The sequence below is a fragment of the Vigna unguiculata genome, chromosome 10, assembly GCF_037176805.1.
Source record: "Vigna unguiculata cultivar grain cowpea cultivar isolate G323 ecotype 2 chromosome 10, ASM3717680v1, whole genome shotgun sequence".
Classification (NCBI taxonomy): Eukaryota; Viridiplantae; Streptophyta; class Magnoliopsida; order Fabales; family Fabaceae; genus Vigna; species Vigna unguiculata.
The window spans coordinates 50,925,860-50,943,910 of NC_140801.1; the positions used below are offsets into that span (position 1 = coordinate 50,925,860).

The window sequence follows — 18,051 nt, forward strand, 5'->3', positions numbered from 1 at the left end:
CAAAATGCAAAAGAATAACGAATATACTCCTTAAAACAAGGTTACTTATTTAAACCAATTTATTATCCTGTAATCGTTTTTTCTTGGTGGTCAACATTTAATTTACTTGGTTGTATTGATGTATATATTTGTACGTGAGAGTTCCTTACACGCCAATGATCACTTCCGCCAAATATTTTCTTTTAGAAAAATAATCAATTAAAAATTAGTTTAGACAGTGATCAAATCTATACTATGCATTTGTTTCGTGTATTCCAATGCCAAACTTTCTCACCACACAAGGACGAATGAAATCTTAAATTAGTTTTTACATTAAAACTACATGTCACTATAATTTAAAATTTCCATGGGAATTTGTTCTAAAAAAATAAAATTAGATAATTCGATAGTCGCTTTTATGAAAAGTAAAGAGTGGTGATACTTTGACACTACAAAAAGAATAAAACATACTCATTTGACATTCTAAAATTAAAATATTTTAATTATATTTATTTTATTTTTAAATTTAATTTTTATAATATATATTATTATATTATTAAACAGAGTATCAAATGGGTGTATTTTTAACATAGTAGTTTTGTTTTTCAAAAGTAAAATAGCCATTTAGAAAATTGAGGAGGTGCACGAAGAAATTGTGAGGCTTCAAGAAGCAAAAGTTCTCTTTCAGTTAGTTCTGGTTGACCCAATGGATTATCATGTGGCTACCAAAATTTTGATCAATATCCATCTTCCCGAAAAAAGCACGGTTTATAAGATAAGATCTTGGTGTACGCAAAAAAAAAAAAAAAAAAAAAAAAATAGTAAAAGAGTGTTTTAGGCAGATTCTTTATTCGGAAATTAATCATCAACAATATATATAGTAAAAAAAATCTTAGGGATCAAGAAACCATTTTTAAAAGACTGATTTTAAAAACCAAATTTAGAATTGCTTTGAGATACTGATTTTTTTTTCTCTCATTTGGTGCTTAATAGTTGCAATCACTAAATCAGACAAAGTATAATTTGCATATATTTTAAAGAGCATATTTTAGCATTGATAAAAAGGATGCATAGTACATTAAAGTTAAACCACAACATTTGATAGTGGTTAATACATATGAAAAAAAAAATTATATCTAAATTAGGGAATATTTTATATATGGGATATACTAAATTAAAGAAACGGGTAATTACACGATTTAGTAATATTTAAGGTTGAGGTATTATGTGTGCTAGATCCGAAGTCCCAATAACGTGGGTTACGTGGCTTAAAAACAACGTAAGGAACAGTATTATTATAAAAAATAGCAGGAAAAAATTGACTAAATCTATCAGGATCTGAATCACATTTGATTTCAACAATAATTATCAATATCAATTAAAATAGAGTTAAGACTATTTATACCGATGTAATAACTTAAATCTCACTCTTTATTGATGAAACAATTAAATGTTTCTTATTCTTTAATGATAAGACATAGACCATCATTGTTAAAAATCTCTTCATTTTTGTTTATTTGCATTATCTTTAATATTTAATATATCTTCAAATTGCTAACTATTTTTCTTATCAAATAAAAGTTGACCATTCTTAGAAAATTAAAAAGAAAAATTCGTATTTATTTTCTTCATTAAATATCAAAATATTTATAGATAATATAATACATAAATTGATTATATCGTGCAATATTGATGTTCTTAAAAAATATATAGGTTTATTTTAACCTTACAGTTTATCAAAAAATATATCGTTGCACATTTCTTCAATTTTCTCTTTTAAATTTGACACCATGTTTTCAATCAAGTATGCATATTTAAAACATATTTTTAAATATTTAAAGTTTTCGGAAATTGATTACACATATTTACGTATGATTTCTAAATTTTAAAATATTTAAAATATATTTATGCGAGTCTTAATTTAAATTTAAAAATATATGTAATAATACGTTTAGATATACGTACCACTCTTATTTAATTTGTAATATACTACATAATATTCATTTTTTCACCTCCTTAATTTTTAGAATTTTTTTAGAGTGTATTGATATGCAAATGCTCTATTGTTTAAATTATGAATTGTCATTTTCTCATGTACAAAAAGATTGATAAACTCTATAGTTTACCTATCTTAAAAAGGGTTAAATATGTTTTTTGTCCCTTAACTTTCAGTAAATTTTAGAATTAGTTTATTTCAAAATTTTGGACCAATTTAGTCTTTCATCTTTCGAAAACGTAAATTTAGTCATTTTAATCAAATTTTGTTAAGTTTATTTAACATTTCAAACACGTTTCATAATAATATTTGATTTAACATTAAAGTAAAAATGTGTCAAACAGTATAAATAACTCAAATACAATCCTAAAATGCGTACGAAACATTAAATGAACCTAACAAAATTTGATTAAAAGTACTAAATCGACCTATTTCGAGAGATAAAAGACTAAATTGATCCAAAATTTCGAAATAGACTAATTCCAAAATTTACTGAAAGTTAAGACACCATATACATATTTAATTTTTTAAAGATAATACATTCAATATTGGATTAGTTGATCATTCAAAATTATTGACATGGGTGTGTATTAAAACTAAATTCTTAATTCTTTCTTTGGTACAACCAAAAAAACAAAAAATCTTTATTGACATGATGGACAAGTAAAGTAAAATTACTTAGTTTTTAAAACAAAAAGATGTGCAAGCCCTTAAATTTAGACTTCTTCCTTTTATTTGGCTTAGTTGCAAATCACCTACCACAAGTGATACTACGACATCATTCTTGAATAACACAGGTAAAACAGTATCAAATGAAAGATATAATAATTAAGTAAACTAATCAAGTTTAAGCATATCTTAACCCACTACTCTTCTTAATTACTCCACTTTCCAACGTGCTTATGAAATCTTCAACTTCAAAATGGAAAATACATGCACAACATTATTATCAGAAACAAACAAACATAGGAACGATGAACTCATGAGCAATGTTTCTATCCTCTGCCACCAAAACGAGGCTTAAGCTTCTTCACTTGTGCATAATCAAGCAGAGTAATTTGTGAAATGAACTCCGAAGGCAAGTTGTTGCCGAACAGAAGAAGATCAAGTAGTTGTGCTCCTGGGCTTGGATTACTGAAAGCAAGAAAAGCAGTGGCTTTTCCCTTACCAGAATTTACTTGGAAATGCAAGAGTCCTTGTGGGAAAACCATAACATCTCCTGGTTTCAGTGTCTTCTGATAAACTGCACCAGGTGTTATGAACCCAGCAGTGATTTCACCCTTCACCATTATCAGAATTTCACTTGAAGCAGTGTGTGAGTGCGCCGGAACCAATCCACCCTTGGCTAGGTCTAACCGTGCTGCAGATAAACCAAGACCGTTCACACCGGGGAGTTCAGTCACAAATGCAGGGGTTACTGCAGCATTGAAAATTCCTGAGGTGTTTCCTGCAACTAAACCAGAGAACACAAAATCATCCACTGTCACTGTGTTCGGTGGCTTGCACTCATAGCCTGAAGGGCCATCGGGACCCTTTAGGTTTGCTACGCAGAAATCGTTCACGAAAGCATGGGAAGTTGATGAGAGAAGAGCGAAAAGAAAAAGAGTGTGAATCATCTTTAGGATTTCGATGAATGAAAATGGAGTTGGTGTGAAGGTGGTGTGGGATTCGGAAGCCATTTATAGGGCAAGTTTTACAAGTTGGAGACTAAACTAAGAGATGACCATGCAGTAACGTAGAATTTACTTCCACATGGCAATAACTCTCAAGTCAAATTCATTATATGAAAAATGTTGAACACTGAGAGAATATAAAAAATATCATTAGGAATTGTAAATCTTGATCAAAAAACACGATAGAAGTATAAGGAATGTAAAATACATTGCTGCGATCCGAGTGCTTAATCTTGGAAGTCTTATTTAGCAGGCCGATTTTGTATGTTTGAGGTAGATTTTATGAATAAATTAAAAATAATTCTTTTTCGTATGATTTTTTATAAAATTTATTACGAAAAATATTTTATATAAAATATTTTGAAAAAAATTAGGAACAATTTTTTGCAAATTTTTTTTATAATAAAATTTGTAAATATTTTTTTAACTATAGTTGTGATTTTCTTTTTCTTTTTTTCAGCGAGACTGTTTATATTATTATGTATAAACAGGAATAAAAAATGTTGTAGTATTCTAATAATTTCAAATATGAATTTTCCGTTAACTTTGACATATAGAAAAATTACGTTATTTTCATTTGAAGTATTATATGTGCTAGATCCAAAGCCCCTCAAAAAGTGGCTTAAAGAAGGAGGAAGGGTTGACATTAGGGTCGTGAATTTATCATTATAAAAAAATTGAAATTTTGATTCATGCATGATCATTATTATACAATAACATGAACTGTTGTTATCATAGAAAAAAGTATACTGACTCATGCAATTGTATAAATTATTCGTTCTTTTTTATTATTTTGAATGTCACTTTTAATTTTTGTATACTATTTTCCACCTTATAAAGTAAGGAAAACGGTTTGTTTATTTTGGTGAAGAAATGAAAAAAATAGAGTGCATCTTTCACTTTTTTTTAATGAATTGCACTATGTGAAAATTAGTGTTTAATTAGAAAGAATATTTGGAAATAAAAGTATGGGCGGAAAAGTGGTATGGGCCCACGGTGAGTCTCTTAAAACGGAGTGTACCGAGTTGAAATTCTCAATTTTTTTGTCTGTCTTGTCCAATCCGCAAAATTAGCATACTAAAAATGAGTCACTCACTCGCGAGTTTGTTTTTATATTTTTATATTTATTATTATTTTTTAAATTAAAAATAATTAAATAGATTAAATTTTTTATTTTAAATTTTTATAAAAATTTAAATATACAATATTATTATAATTTAAATCATTAATACTTACAAATTAAATTTTAATTATTAGTTATCAATGAGTAATTTATAGTAATTATTTAAATTTATTTAATTAAAAATATTAATTTATCAATTAAAAACTTATAAAATATTTATATAATTAAATATAATTTAAATATTCATAAGTATATATAAAAAAAAAAAAAAATTGGTGGCCAACCCATCCTTTACGGGACAGCTTGCAATTCCTGGGTGCAGGAAGAAAGGTATGGGTGTAGGAAGCAACGCCAAACATCAAACCCATTAAGACCCATTCAAAATCAACCTCAACCGAGGCCCTTATTTTTCTGTACCTCAAAGCATATATAATATTGTAACCAAAAAAAATTATTTACTTAAAATACTTAATGAAAATTCAATGCACTAATTATGAACTTTTGATGTTTGTAACTTAGATGTTTTATGAAATCTTTAATTTTACCATATTCGTATAAATTGTTTTTATATTATCACTTAATAATAAAATTATAGAATTTATTAATGTAAATTACTTTTTTATCATTTTATTTTTATTTTTATCATAGCATCTGTTTTATCATATTTATCCGTCTTTTCTTCGTATCTATTTTACAATTGTATTATTTTATTGCACAAAGAACCGCTTGCGGAGGTAGTGTAGTCTATCCTTGTAAAATAAAACAAAGTTTGAACATGTGACAAGAGAAATATAAAAAGATAAACAAATTTTTGGGTTTGATTTCTATTTTGATCTGGAATCATTTTTTTTCTAGTGTGTAGTCTGGCTTTTTATAGAAATCCAATTTCCCATGTGATACCTTTATCTTCAGTCGCATTCCGAGCTACAAATGGTCCATAACCATTATCACTTCTAAAAGGAGATAAACATTGGCATCAATAAAATTTGAAAAAAATAAGAAAGAAAGAGTTTATGTTAAAATTTAAACATTTTACATTCCACCTGGTAATGCTAAGATACATCGGTAAATGCTAATCCTGTTTAGGTTGTTTTCCAGTTCCCTATATTTTTAAGTTTAATTTCTTTAAATAATTTTGATATCAGCAAATACTTGTTTGTTGATATATGTTATTTTTTGTTGTTGACAGATATTAATTCAAGTTTATAACATATCTGTTTCTTTCTTACCTTTACCACCAAACCAATTTATACCTTCCCTTAGAATATTTGACATTAGTTCTGTTACATAGTTTCATCATAATCCTTAAACTTTAGAAAACAACTCCGATTTTTGTGCATATAAAGAGGTAATAGTAAAGGACAAGAAGAATCTTTCTTGAAAAAGAAAAGCACGACATTTATCCACCAGGGAACATTGGATAAGGTTGTTCAGCATTTAACAGTGGCAAACCCTTCTAAACATGGTCATGCTGAAGTCTCAACACATTAAGCTTTGGAACAGAAATGGAAAACAAAAAGTCAAGCACTCCGCATGACACACGAGCAATAATCAATGACCAGAGGGCCTGGACAAGTCTAAGGAATTGAAACAACACAAGGTAATTAATAATGCAGTAAGCAAGATAATGAACAATTCATAAATCATAACCATGAGACTGTGTGATCAGCCCTAGCTTAATCAGCCACTGCCTCCAAGAACACCCTTAAGCTTCTTGACTAGATCAGGGTCAAGGAAAGTGGTCTGTGTGATCAAAGGCGTAGAGAAGTTGCTGGCAAAGAGTGCAAAGTCAAGGATTTGGAGGCCAGGGTTTGCACTGCTGAAGATAGCAAAAGCTGTGGCCTTTCTCTTATGAGCTGCAATTTGAAAGTGCAACAAGCCTTGTGGGAAGAGCATAAGCTCTCCCCTTTTGAGTACCTTCTCATAAACAACGTTACTTGATGAGACAAATCCTGCAAGGATGTGACCCTGAGTCACTAGTAGAAGTTCATTGGCACCAGGATGAGTGTGTAGTGGGATAACTCCAGCAGGACCAAGGTCTAACCTTGCTGCTGATAGTCCAAGACCATTGACACCTGGGAATTGACCAACAAATGCTGGGGACACAGCAGCATTGATGATGTTTGTGACATTTGCAGCTTCAGATAAGCCAGCAAACACAAAATCATCTGAAGTAACTTTTGCAGGTGGCTTGCAGGGAAAACCTGCAGGGCCATCTGCACTTGTTAGGTCTGCCACACAGAAATCTTGGACAGTAGCATGGGAAGTGGATAAGAGAAAGGAAAGGAGGAACACAGTGTGGAGAAACATCTTGGCTTGGTAGTGTGAAAGTGTGGATGGGGATGTGAGAATTGTAGGCTACATGATGGTGCTATATATATATAAAGTTTGCTGCAAGTTGGAGCTGAACATAATATACCATGCAGCTAATAATGACAAATGCAAAATTAGAGCCAGAGTAACACTTTTTGGATTCTGTAGAACATTCCAGCTGAAGAGGTCCCCTCTTGTGGCACCAGACACAGAAAATGAAACGTTGTTTTCATAATAATTAAACCTTTTTGGTGAGTAAAGATTGCCCTAATTAATAAATGGCCTTTTTTATCTAATGTTGTAAGGCTCATCAGATAGGAAACAGTAAATACTTCTCTGACAAAATAAATTGTTATATTTATTTTCATTTGCTTCTCCAAAGTTTTATTTATATGTTGCATATTGCTAACTAACGAACTTACTGCTATACTGAAAAGTAAAGCTACAATGGCTACTTTGCAAGTCTTTGCTAGTAATTAATTATCAGAAACAATCAATCAACATCATGTGGAAATTACTCTCACGAATATGTCATGTCAAGCAGCTAATTATCTTATTTTTCCCAATTTTGGAGAATCAAAAGATATTTTGAGCGTGTAAATGCAAAATACTGCATCAGATGGAGAAAGAAACTACATAGGAATGTGGTCCAAAGTCATGTGGGAAGGATAAGAAAGCCATGAATACAGACATTTGACAGCTAAAAGCTTTGCTGTTCTTTCAATAGGAACCAAGTGAATGTGTGGAAAAGAGAAAGCCCCTAATTCCTGCTAAGATTTCTTATCAGTATCATTTGGCTGATATACAAGACTTTTATGGAGTAACTAAAGGGCACAAAGAAAGTTTACATTACCAGTTTGTCCTTTTGATATTAGCTTTTGGCATTCAGGATAAGCTTCTATATTCTGAAATAATATCTATTTTGTTTACTTTTACATAAATATCTTTAAGAAGCTCAAAGTCGAAAGTAAATAATATAAAGAATTTCTTTACAATAATTTCCTTGAAAACTTATTTATAATTTCCTTAAGTTCATTTCTTTTAATTCCAGAAATTTAGCTAAAAGTAAGAATGAAGAATATTGGAATAACAGTAAGAGAGTGAAATATTAATATATTTCTGAGATTTCATGTGCAGGGTTTCTTGAAGACAAGGTAGAAGTGAACAAATCACTACTGCAAGATTAAGATCTTGTTTCTGATACATGAAAAGCAGAATCTGATGAAGTTTCCTTTTCACTATTCACTTCAACCTGCCACTGTGAACGAGATTTTCTTCCCTTTGGACTTTTATTGGACAACGACTTGGCCAGAAATCTAACCATGCAAAGTGAATGATGGATGATGATGCATCACACTGAAGAGTATAGTATCTGTCTTCCAGTAGATTCCGCGGTTACACTATTTCTAACAGTTTCTTTGCTGCCCCTCAAATTCTTTTCAAGAGGAAAACCAAAGAGGAAAGAATAGTGAGGTATTTCACTGGAACCCATATATAAAAGTACAAAACCTCTGGTGAAAATTGGAAGACAGTGAAACCACAAACAAGTTACTCTGATATAATGTTTCTTGCTGCTTAAAAAAATATGGACAAAAAGTTAACTTCCTAGGTAAACCAAAACTACATGGACAGAAAAAGAAGAAGAAGAAAGCTCTACTACATGACTATCGAATGATTAGTCCTTTTTGTCGGTTTTGGCTTAATAGATGCATGGAAGGACCATAATGTTTGTGGAAACAATTCCTAGCATCAAGGTTTTAAATTTTGCAATTTTGTCGAGCTTTATGATATATGTTGTAAGAAAATTTGAACAATTACAGTTGATGTTTAAAATTATGGTCTCAATCATGGAGGGAGTATTCTTACATCACTTTGCAAAAAGAGATTGCATGAAATTTATAATATAGAAAGTTGTGTGAATATACTTTAGAGAAAAAAGGAAAGTTGAATAGGAAAAAAAAAAAAAGAAGGTTATCCAAGTTTGCAAGATTCAGAATTTGAGGAACAAAAAAAGTAGAACTCATTAACAATATTAATCAGATACTACTTTAAAAACTAATAAGTAAAAATCTTACTAATTAATGTACAGTTTCAGTTTCATTTGATAATTAAAACTTTTGTAGCTAAATTTTAAAATTCAATATAAAAGTCAATTATAATTTTTTTTTATAGTAGTAACTATTTTAATAATTAATAATTCTTTATTTTATAAATTGGTTGGTTATTACAATAATTAACAACTTTTTGTCACTAAAATTGTTGATTAATGAGATATTTTATTGTAATGAATTAGAATTCAATATTCAAAGAAAAAAAATAGAAAATAAAAGGAAAAGTCGTCAATTATAAAAACTTTAAAATAAGTTTTGATAATCATCATTTGATTCAGTTATTCAAGATAAAACACAATCAAGAAGATTATTTTTTTTCAAAGTATTATACAAATGCTTTAAAAAATAGTTTCTCATTCAATTAATCAAAAGTTCTTTTATAAAGAGTCACGTATATCCACTTGAAATCAAAAAAATTTAAATACTAATTATACCTACTGGTTCAATGGTCTAATAGATGATGCTAAGTAATGCGGTCCAATAAAGTCCAATTAATTTCATCACTAAAAAAACTACAAAATATTATAAGACACATCTATTGAGACAAATATTCATATATTAACATTAATTATGAAAAATATCAGTTTATACTCTAATATTCTTTGATGACAAAGATTTATGAAATATTTATTATATAGATTAAGATATCATATTAATATTAATATTAATATTAATATTATTATTATTATTAGTATTTAAGTAAGGTAAGTTATTATTTTATTAATATTAGTTAATATTACGTTACTAATTTATTTCCATGAGTCAACGACCCAAAAGACCCTATAAATATCAAGAAATACATGTTCTCATATACTCATATTTAGTTTTATTAAAGATCCGAATTTTCTTAATGGATCTTTCTTATGTTCAAGTCCTTAAGAACATACCATAGAATTTTTTTTTTTGTTTCATAATTTTCTGAACTTAGATTCTCTATTTTGAACTTTGTATTGTTTCTGTATTATATATTTAAAATATACTCATCGATAATAACAATGATTTTAATGTTTCATAATATATCAAGAAAAATTATAATATATCAACGTTAGTATATTTTTTAATATTTAGTAGAATATAAAAATAAAATATCAAGTATAAAACATTTTTTATTATCTTTTGTGCTTTTCATTATTTTTTGTGCTCGCAATATTTTATAATAGTTAATATCTTATTCATTAGAGTTTAATATACTGAATCTTATATTTTTCAAATTTTTCGTTTGTAATTTTTTCGATCATTACAATATATTTCATGTGCATGATATGATATATAAAGTAATGATTGTATAAACAAACAATATATTAAAAAATATATACACCAAGATTTATATATATATATATATATATATACTTTGTTCCCATAATATATATTTTTATTTAATATTTATATAATTATAATATTTTTTTCTCTAAAATATGTATTTTCTTAATGTGATATTTTATAATAAAATTATTTAATTGATATTTAAAATAAAAAATTACTGATACAAATGTGAATACAAATATATATGTTATTTATAAGAACATATATAAAATAAAAATTTTAGACCTATTTAATAGAAAGTAAAAATATTTTGAAATGACAATAAAATAATTAAATCATTACCCATGTAACATCCCAATTTCAGCAGCTTAAAACTAATAAGAAGGGAGTTTCATCATAGTTCCAAAACAAATAATCCAGTGTACACAATATATTAATACGGTCTTACAAAATGTATGACTATAAAAATATATCACTTATACACTTGAACTAAACTAATAAACTTTGTACTACTGACCAAGCTAAAGCTCCCACTATGGAAACCTCCTCTTCAACACTAACACGATGACTCTTCATCCTTCAGAAGTGCCTTTGACATTGCAACCACATCTACTCCCACCGAATAGGTGATCATCGCAAAAGGAAACATACAACACAAGACAGGAACACAAAAAGCAAGGGTAAGCTAATCTGATTAAGGAATCATGCAATTCAATTATAAACAGAAACCATGCAATCTTTCTCATTATCACCAGAATCATATACATGACTTTAGACTCAATATCCGGATTATGTAAGCGACATCGGATCTCTTGGTGGCTTGCACCTGTGACGGTTCCCAAACTCTGCAGAGTTTGGACACAGGGGGTTATCACCCAACCACTCCCAAGGTAAGTCCCATCACCTCTATGACGGATCAGGTTCATAGACCAGGACCTCCTGCTACTCCCCCCGACGTAATCCATCATACTCTACATGAGTCTTAATGGTTACTAGGAGCGTCAGGATACCAACCAAAACTGAGTCCTTATGTCCTTACATACACTAAAACATTCCTCTTAGAATTTCCCTTGAAATCCTAGTTCAACCACTTCTTCTCATATTCCAACTTCATGCAATTTCACCACACATATTACCAGTCATAACAATTCATGCATATCATAACTAAGTTCATATTTTAACATTCAAACATAGTTTCATCCATTAGAAACAAAGAAATAACACTCAACTGCAGGGGTTCTCGCCCAAGCTAGAAGGTCTCGCCTATGCAAAAAGGCTCTCTCGCTTAGGCGAGTCATTCTTGCCTGAGCGAGGCTCAAAACAGAGAACAACCCAAACTTTGGGCGAATTCTCGCTCGGGCTAAGCTGTCTCGCTTAGACGAGAGTGACTCTCGCTCAAGCGAGACTGGCTCGCCTAGGCGAGATCTCGCGCAGAAACAGGGGATGAGTTTCTGGTGTTTTCGCTCAGGCGAGAGCTGCTCACTTAGGCAAAAATACCAGATTCCCAATCTGTTCTCACATGCATCAGTAAAGAAATCTAGCACAATCCAAGCATACACTCAATTACACAATTCAAGCACTCATACAACAATCAATCATGCAATTCAAAGTCATCAGAATGATTTATAGATGAAATTCAAGTAAAACAGTTAGCTTCCCTTACCTGTTATCCTGTTTAGACAACTTTATAAATGTCAACGCCTTAAAAACGTCAACACCTCTAACTCCACAGGATGCTCTATCTATACATAGAAACATCACAACAACGATCAAGACATACTGTTATGATGATCAGCAGAGACTCATACTGATGATTAAAACGTTGCATGCAACAGAAAACAGAAAAAGACTAAAGCTTACGCGAACGGAGAAACTGATCAGTCCAATTTGAAGAGCTCGCCGAGAGGATCAATCCTACGATCTCGATTCTTCAATCAGACGACCAAAGAGACAGAACCTCTAGAGAGAAGTCAGAGAACTCTAGAAAAGTGATTTCTAGAGAGATGATGTGTTTTAAAATAATAAAACTCGTTTATAACAATTCTATTTATACTAAAACATTTTAATATTAAAATAATCGAGTCTCACTATTTTTAAATCACTACCACTTTTAAAACGTCATTTTCTAATGTCTTACCATTCAGACCATCCTTCCCCGTATATGTTAACAAGTATGATATTGAAATCACAATTTCAATAAAAATATTGAAATCACAATTTCAATAAAAATATTCAAGTCACTTATAGAAAAGCAAATATGCACATTTATTTGATCATTGGGTTTAATTGAATTAATGTGATTGAGGAAACCAATAGATAAACTAGGTTAACAAATTATTAATATTTTATTGGTTAAAATTTGGTTCTATAATTTTATAATAAATTTAATTAAATCTCTGATTTTTATTTAGTTGAATTGAATCTTTTAATTTTTAAAACTGATTTAATCAGTTCTTTTGATTATATTGAAGCTAAATTTTTCTTAAAATTTATACATCAAATAACTATGTAAATTAATTTTTTTTAATTGAATGATTTAATGTATAAATTATAATGGAAATTTAATTTTAATATAATAAAAAATTTAATTGAATTATTTTAAAAATTAAATTCAACGAAATAAAATTAAAAAATCTAATTAAATTTTTTATAAGAATTATATTATCTCACAAATAGATTGTGAGCATTTGTATACAATATTATTTGTTAGGAAATACAATGAGATTATTATGGTTATTCAAGGAATTATATTCCAACATGTTTTTTTACCAGAAATCATTCAAACAGACAAACAAATAAATCAAAGTGGACTCCGGATAAAGAAAATAAAATAAATATTACTAACAATAAATAAATAGTACTAACAATCTTGTGCTAAAATCAACTTCTGCCATGTATCTATACAAGATATCATTACTGTTTTCTGGACTCTGTTCTGCAATGTCAGTGTGAGTAATTATAAACATAATTTTTTCTTTACTTTAACTTAATTGTTTTATATTTTTGTCCAACTTTACTTCAACCTTATGTCTCATCATGAAATATGGCCATATTGTTGTGAATTATAATTTATAATTTATAATTTACAATTTACCTGTATTCCACTGACTCAGTTTAGGGGAAATTCAGAATTGAATGAGGTGGAGTTTATTACCACTGTCCTCCTAATTTATAATTTTGAAAAAAATGAAAATGAAAAAGAAAAAAAAATATGTTCATATTAAGAAAAAAATAAAAAAAATGAAAAGAAAGTTTAAAAATTAAATTAAAAATAAAATATTTTAAGTACCAAAAGAAAGTAAATTTGACTTTTAAAAAATAATTTTTATTTTCATCTGTATACCTTTAACAACAACAAAAATTATATTCCATTAGTATCAAATTTCTCTTTTGCATCTTTTTTTTGATAGAGAAGGGAGGGTGGATTTGTTGAAAATTTAAAGTGTTCATTTGGTTTGGTCCAGGAAAAGTAATATAAAGCAAATATTTAGGGCCTTCTCCCTGCACCCCAATCTTTCTCTTCTATCCTCAATAATTACGTTTTTCTCGCTCATAAATTTACCTGTTGTTGATGGTTTCATCAAAATTTATTGCGCTACCAGTAACTTTCTTTTTATCTGTGCTTCAGGCTGCACCCCTAACATTTTGCTCCCACGTTCTGTTTTTTTCATTCACTCTCTTCAGACAAAGTTCCCCCGAATCTGCCAGAACCTCCGTAACAACCTCCAGCACCCTAACGAGTACATATGCGGCGTCACCCTCTGTTTCCTCTACCGCCTCAATGAGTCTTAGATCATCAAGCCTCTCATCCCGTCCATCCTATCCAACCTCAAGCATCGCCACCCCGTTGTTCGCTGCAACGCCGTTGCTGTCATGTCCGTCTACAAGCTTCCTCAGGGAGAGTAGCTGCTCGACAGTGCACCGGAGATCGTCGACAAATTCCTCTCCTCCGAACAGGATCCTTCTAGTAAGCGAAACGCGTTTGCGTTTGCGTATCTTATTGTCCAGTAATTCTCTCCCTTTCTGGTAGAGTTGTTGGTGTGGGTGTGGGTGCGGGTGTAGGTGTTGCAGCAGATGGTGGTGGAGTTGTTGGTGTGGTGCGTGTAGGAACTGGTGTTGATGCGTGTGGTGGTGGTGGGGTGGTTGTGGGAGGTTGTGTAGTACGTGGTAATTTGTAACAAGAAAGTAGTACGTAGCTGAATCCAACCACCATCAGTTCGCACCTGTTCATCTACACCGCAGCCACGCCGGAAAGGAGACCGCCCCACCACCGTCAGTTCGCACACCTGCAACGAAACCTTCAGCACGCCTTCATCAAGCCACCATGAACGAACCATTGATGAAGCTGAAGAGCCATGGAAGAGCACCGAGAAAACACTAATCAAACTTAAAAGAAAAAGAAATGGTGTATGAAACAAAATTCGTGATCCGTTTCAGAAAAGTATGAAACGGATCCCGAAATCCGTTTCATAAAAAAACATGAAAATTTATGAAACGGATTTTGGATTCCGTTTCATACTTTTCTGAAACGGATCACAAATTCCGTTTCTGGAAAAAAAATTTAAAATTTGTGAAACAAAATTCGTGATCCGTTTCAGAAAAGTATGAAACGGATCCCGAAATCCGTTTCATAAAAAAACATGAAAATTTATGAAACGGATTTTGGAATCCGTTTCATACTTTTCTGAAACGGATCACGAATTCCGTTTCTAGAAAAAAAAATTTAAAATTTGTGAAACGAAATTCGTGATCCGTTTCAGAAAAGTAAGAAACGGATTCCAAAAGCCGTTTCATACAAAAAAAACGTTAAAAGGATTTCGTTTTTGTTTTTTATCTAATTTAAAGTTTAATTAACATTTAGTTTTATTTATTTTTATAGTTACATTTATTTTTCAAAGAGTTATTTACAAATTAAATTATATATATATATATATATATATATATATATATATATATATATATATTACTTTATTTTTAGATATATATTAAAGTATATGAAAACATAATAAATAAACAAAGCAAAAATTAAAAAATAATAAAAAATACATTTAAAATTTAAAAAACATATACTTTAAATAAATTAGAAAAAGTTATAATACACTGAATACTTTTTTAATTTAAAGTTTAAGTATTTTTTTTAATTTAATTTATATAAAACGGATTGTGAAATTCGTTTCTTACAAAACGGAAAAAAACGAAACGAATTGTGAAATTCGTTTCTTAAAATCTTGAAACGGTTTTTGTCATCCGTTTCTTAGAATCCTATAATGGATTTTGTCATTCGTTTCATGAAAAATATAAAATAAATGAGACGGATCTCGCAATCTGCTGTACTCTTCTCTGAAGCGAATCTGAAAAACCGTTTTGGCACACATGGAATTGATATTCTTTGGGGTGCAAAGGCCTGCAGCAAAAGCAGATTCATTGGCCGAGTGCAGGGGTACAGTGCAGTTAATATTTTTTACTGTTTTTTCTCTTTCTTCATTGAAGGGTAAAATTGGGAATAAGGAAAGTTTTGGGTACAGGAGAAATGCTTTGGGGTGCAGGGAGAAGCCCCAATGTTTAAGTTTTGTGTAACTTATTAATTTGAATTTAATTTTTTTTTGTTATACACCCCGTTATGCTGTTTACTTGTGTAAAATTAATAATGGTTTTTATCACTTTTGATAAAAAAAAATATATGATCTCATACCAATAATATTGACGTCCCTTAGACTATTATAGATGGTAACATAAGTTTTTTTATAGATGATAACATAAGTTTTTAATCATAAATTTGAAATTTAATTAAGTAAAAACATCATGGAATAAGTTGAATCTTTGCCTGTGAGACTGTGAACAAAAAAATGTGTAAAAATTAGAAAAAAAACGCCTAACATAATTTGAATAAATTTAAATGTCGTTGAAATTTGTTTTATCTCCAATAATCTATTACGTAATTATTATAATTAATTACAAGTTTCTTTTTCATTTTATTATGATAATAATAATAAAAATAAAAATATTATATAATAAAATGACATTATTTTATTAAAAATTATTATTTTATTTATGAGTTTTTCTTTTTTATTTTTATATTTCATTAAATTATTATATTATTTATTCGATTGAATTCTATTATATGGTATATTTTTTAAAAGTGTATACAGTGACTTATTTATATTAGTCTAAGTAATCATCATGACAAATGATTGGTTATATGATACTACTTATGCGTTATTTAGTGAGAGGGTTATTAGGAAAAAAATATAAATATGTGTAACATGAGTCTTATTCTATATAAAGTATTTTATATTATTTTTAACTTAAAATTTCGAAACCTTAAGTTTATGGATCTTTTATTTTATACAACTTTATCACTTTTACATGATATATTGCATAGAATTTTTTTATCTATATTTTATATTGACATTTTATTTTATATGATGTATAATTTTATCATTTTTATTTAACATAAAACTTAGATTTATAGATTATTTTCAACAATTTGATTCTTTGAGGTAGAAAAAAGGTGTGCATATTTTGTATTTAAATTTTGTGGGCACTAAGGTTGAAAAAGGTAGGTGAAGAAAAGAGGAATATGGCATTGTAGTGAGAAAATAGTTGTGTTTAGAAGAGGAGACATTTTCCTCTTTTGAGGTCTGTAATAATCAATGTCAAATCTCTTCTCTACAATCTTCTTCTGGCTAAGGATCACCAACAAAAAACAAAACATATTTATCCGCAAAATTAATACCAATCAAACTTTAATACTTCAATAGATACTAATATTTTTTTGCCTCTGCTTCTTGTTATATTATAGCTCAGGGTCTTTCACTATAATATATAAAAAAGTAAAGATTGCTTAAGAAATAAAAAGGTTTCATTTTTGTAATAAATGAAAATTTTAGATCGAATAGAAATGAGAAACCTCAGTAAAATATAAGAAAAATATATTTAATAATATTGAAATTTAAGATTTTATGTGGAAGATGATATCATTCTACTTATATACATAATTTTTACTTCATTGGTAGTTAATCTTTCTGATTTATCTTTATAAAAAAGAGTTTTTAAAATAATATCAAAGTTAATGGATAAAACTCAATTGTAGTTATGATTAAGGTTTTAAGAATATAAGAACTTCTTAAAAATTTTAAATTAACTAGAAATAAATCGATTAATATAAAAAAATCATAAATATTAAATTTTAAAATTTTGTATTGAATATAATATCAATTCACATATGATACTTTTTGGATTCTTCTAGATGTATCTTTCGAATTTCTTTTAACTATTCTATCAATTGTATATTTTGAAATTTTCTAACTATTCTAACATTTGTATTTTTTTTTCCCGTTTATCTTTTAAAAGTTACATTAATTTATACGTGCACCTGTAAGACAAATATAAGTGGTTCAAATGATTTGAGAGATAAGTATTATTAGCATTTACATTTTTTATTGTTATTATAAATCATTATTGTATAAAATGTATTTGTCAATATTTGTCGACAAATTACATAATTTAATACGTGTTGTTTTTAATGTTAGTGATGTAGAAAATTGTGTGAATGATATTTTATAAACTTTTGACATTTATATTTTAATATCT

The 18,051-nt window shown here is 29.0% G+C and overlaps 2 protein-coding genes across 2 annotated transcripts; both read right to left on the bottom strand.

The window, feature by feature from the left end:
* Positions 1 to 2,657: 2,657 nt before the first annotated feature.
* Positions 2,658 to 3,641, bottom strand: LOC114166476 (auxin-binding protein ABP19a-like). Its single transcript, XM_028051214.2, has one exon. The coding sequence runs from the start codon at positions 3,589 to 3,591 to the stop codon at positions 2,971 to 2,973; it is 621 nt and encodes a 206-aa protein (XP_027907015.1). The 5' UTR covers positions 3,592 to 3,641; the 3' UTR covers positions 2,658 to 2,970.
* Positions 3,642 to 6,126: 2,485 nt separating this feature from the next.
* Positions 6,127 to 7,128, bottom strand: LOC114166260 (germin-like protein subfamily 3 member 1). Its single transcript, XM_028050977.2, has one exon. It carries the CDS (start codon positions 7,079 to 7,081, stop codon positions 6,452 to 6,454), a length of 630 nt encoding a protein of 209 aa, XP_027906778.1. The 5' UTR covers positions 7,082 to 7,128; the 3' UTR covers positions 6,127 to 6,451.
* Positions 7,129 to 18,051: the final 10,923 nt, after the last annotated feature.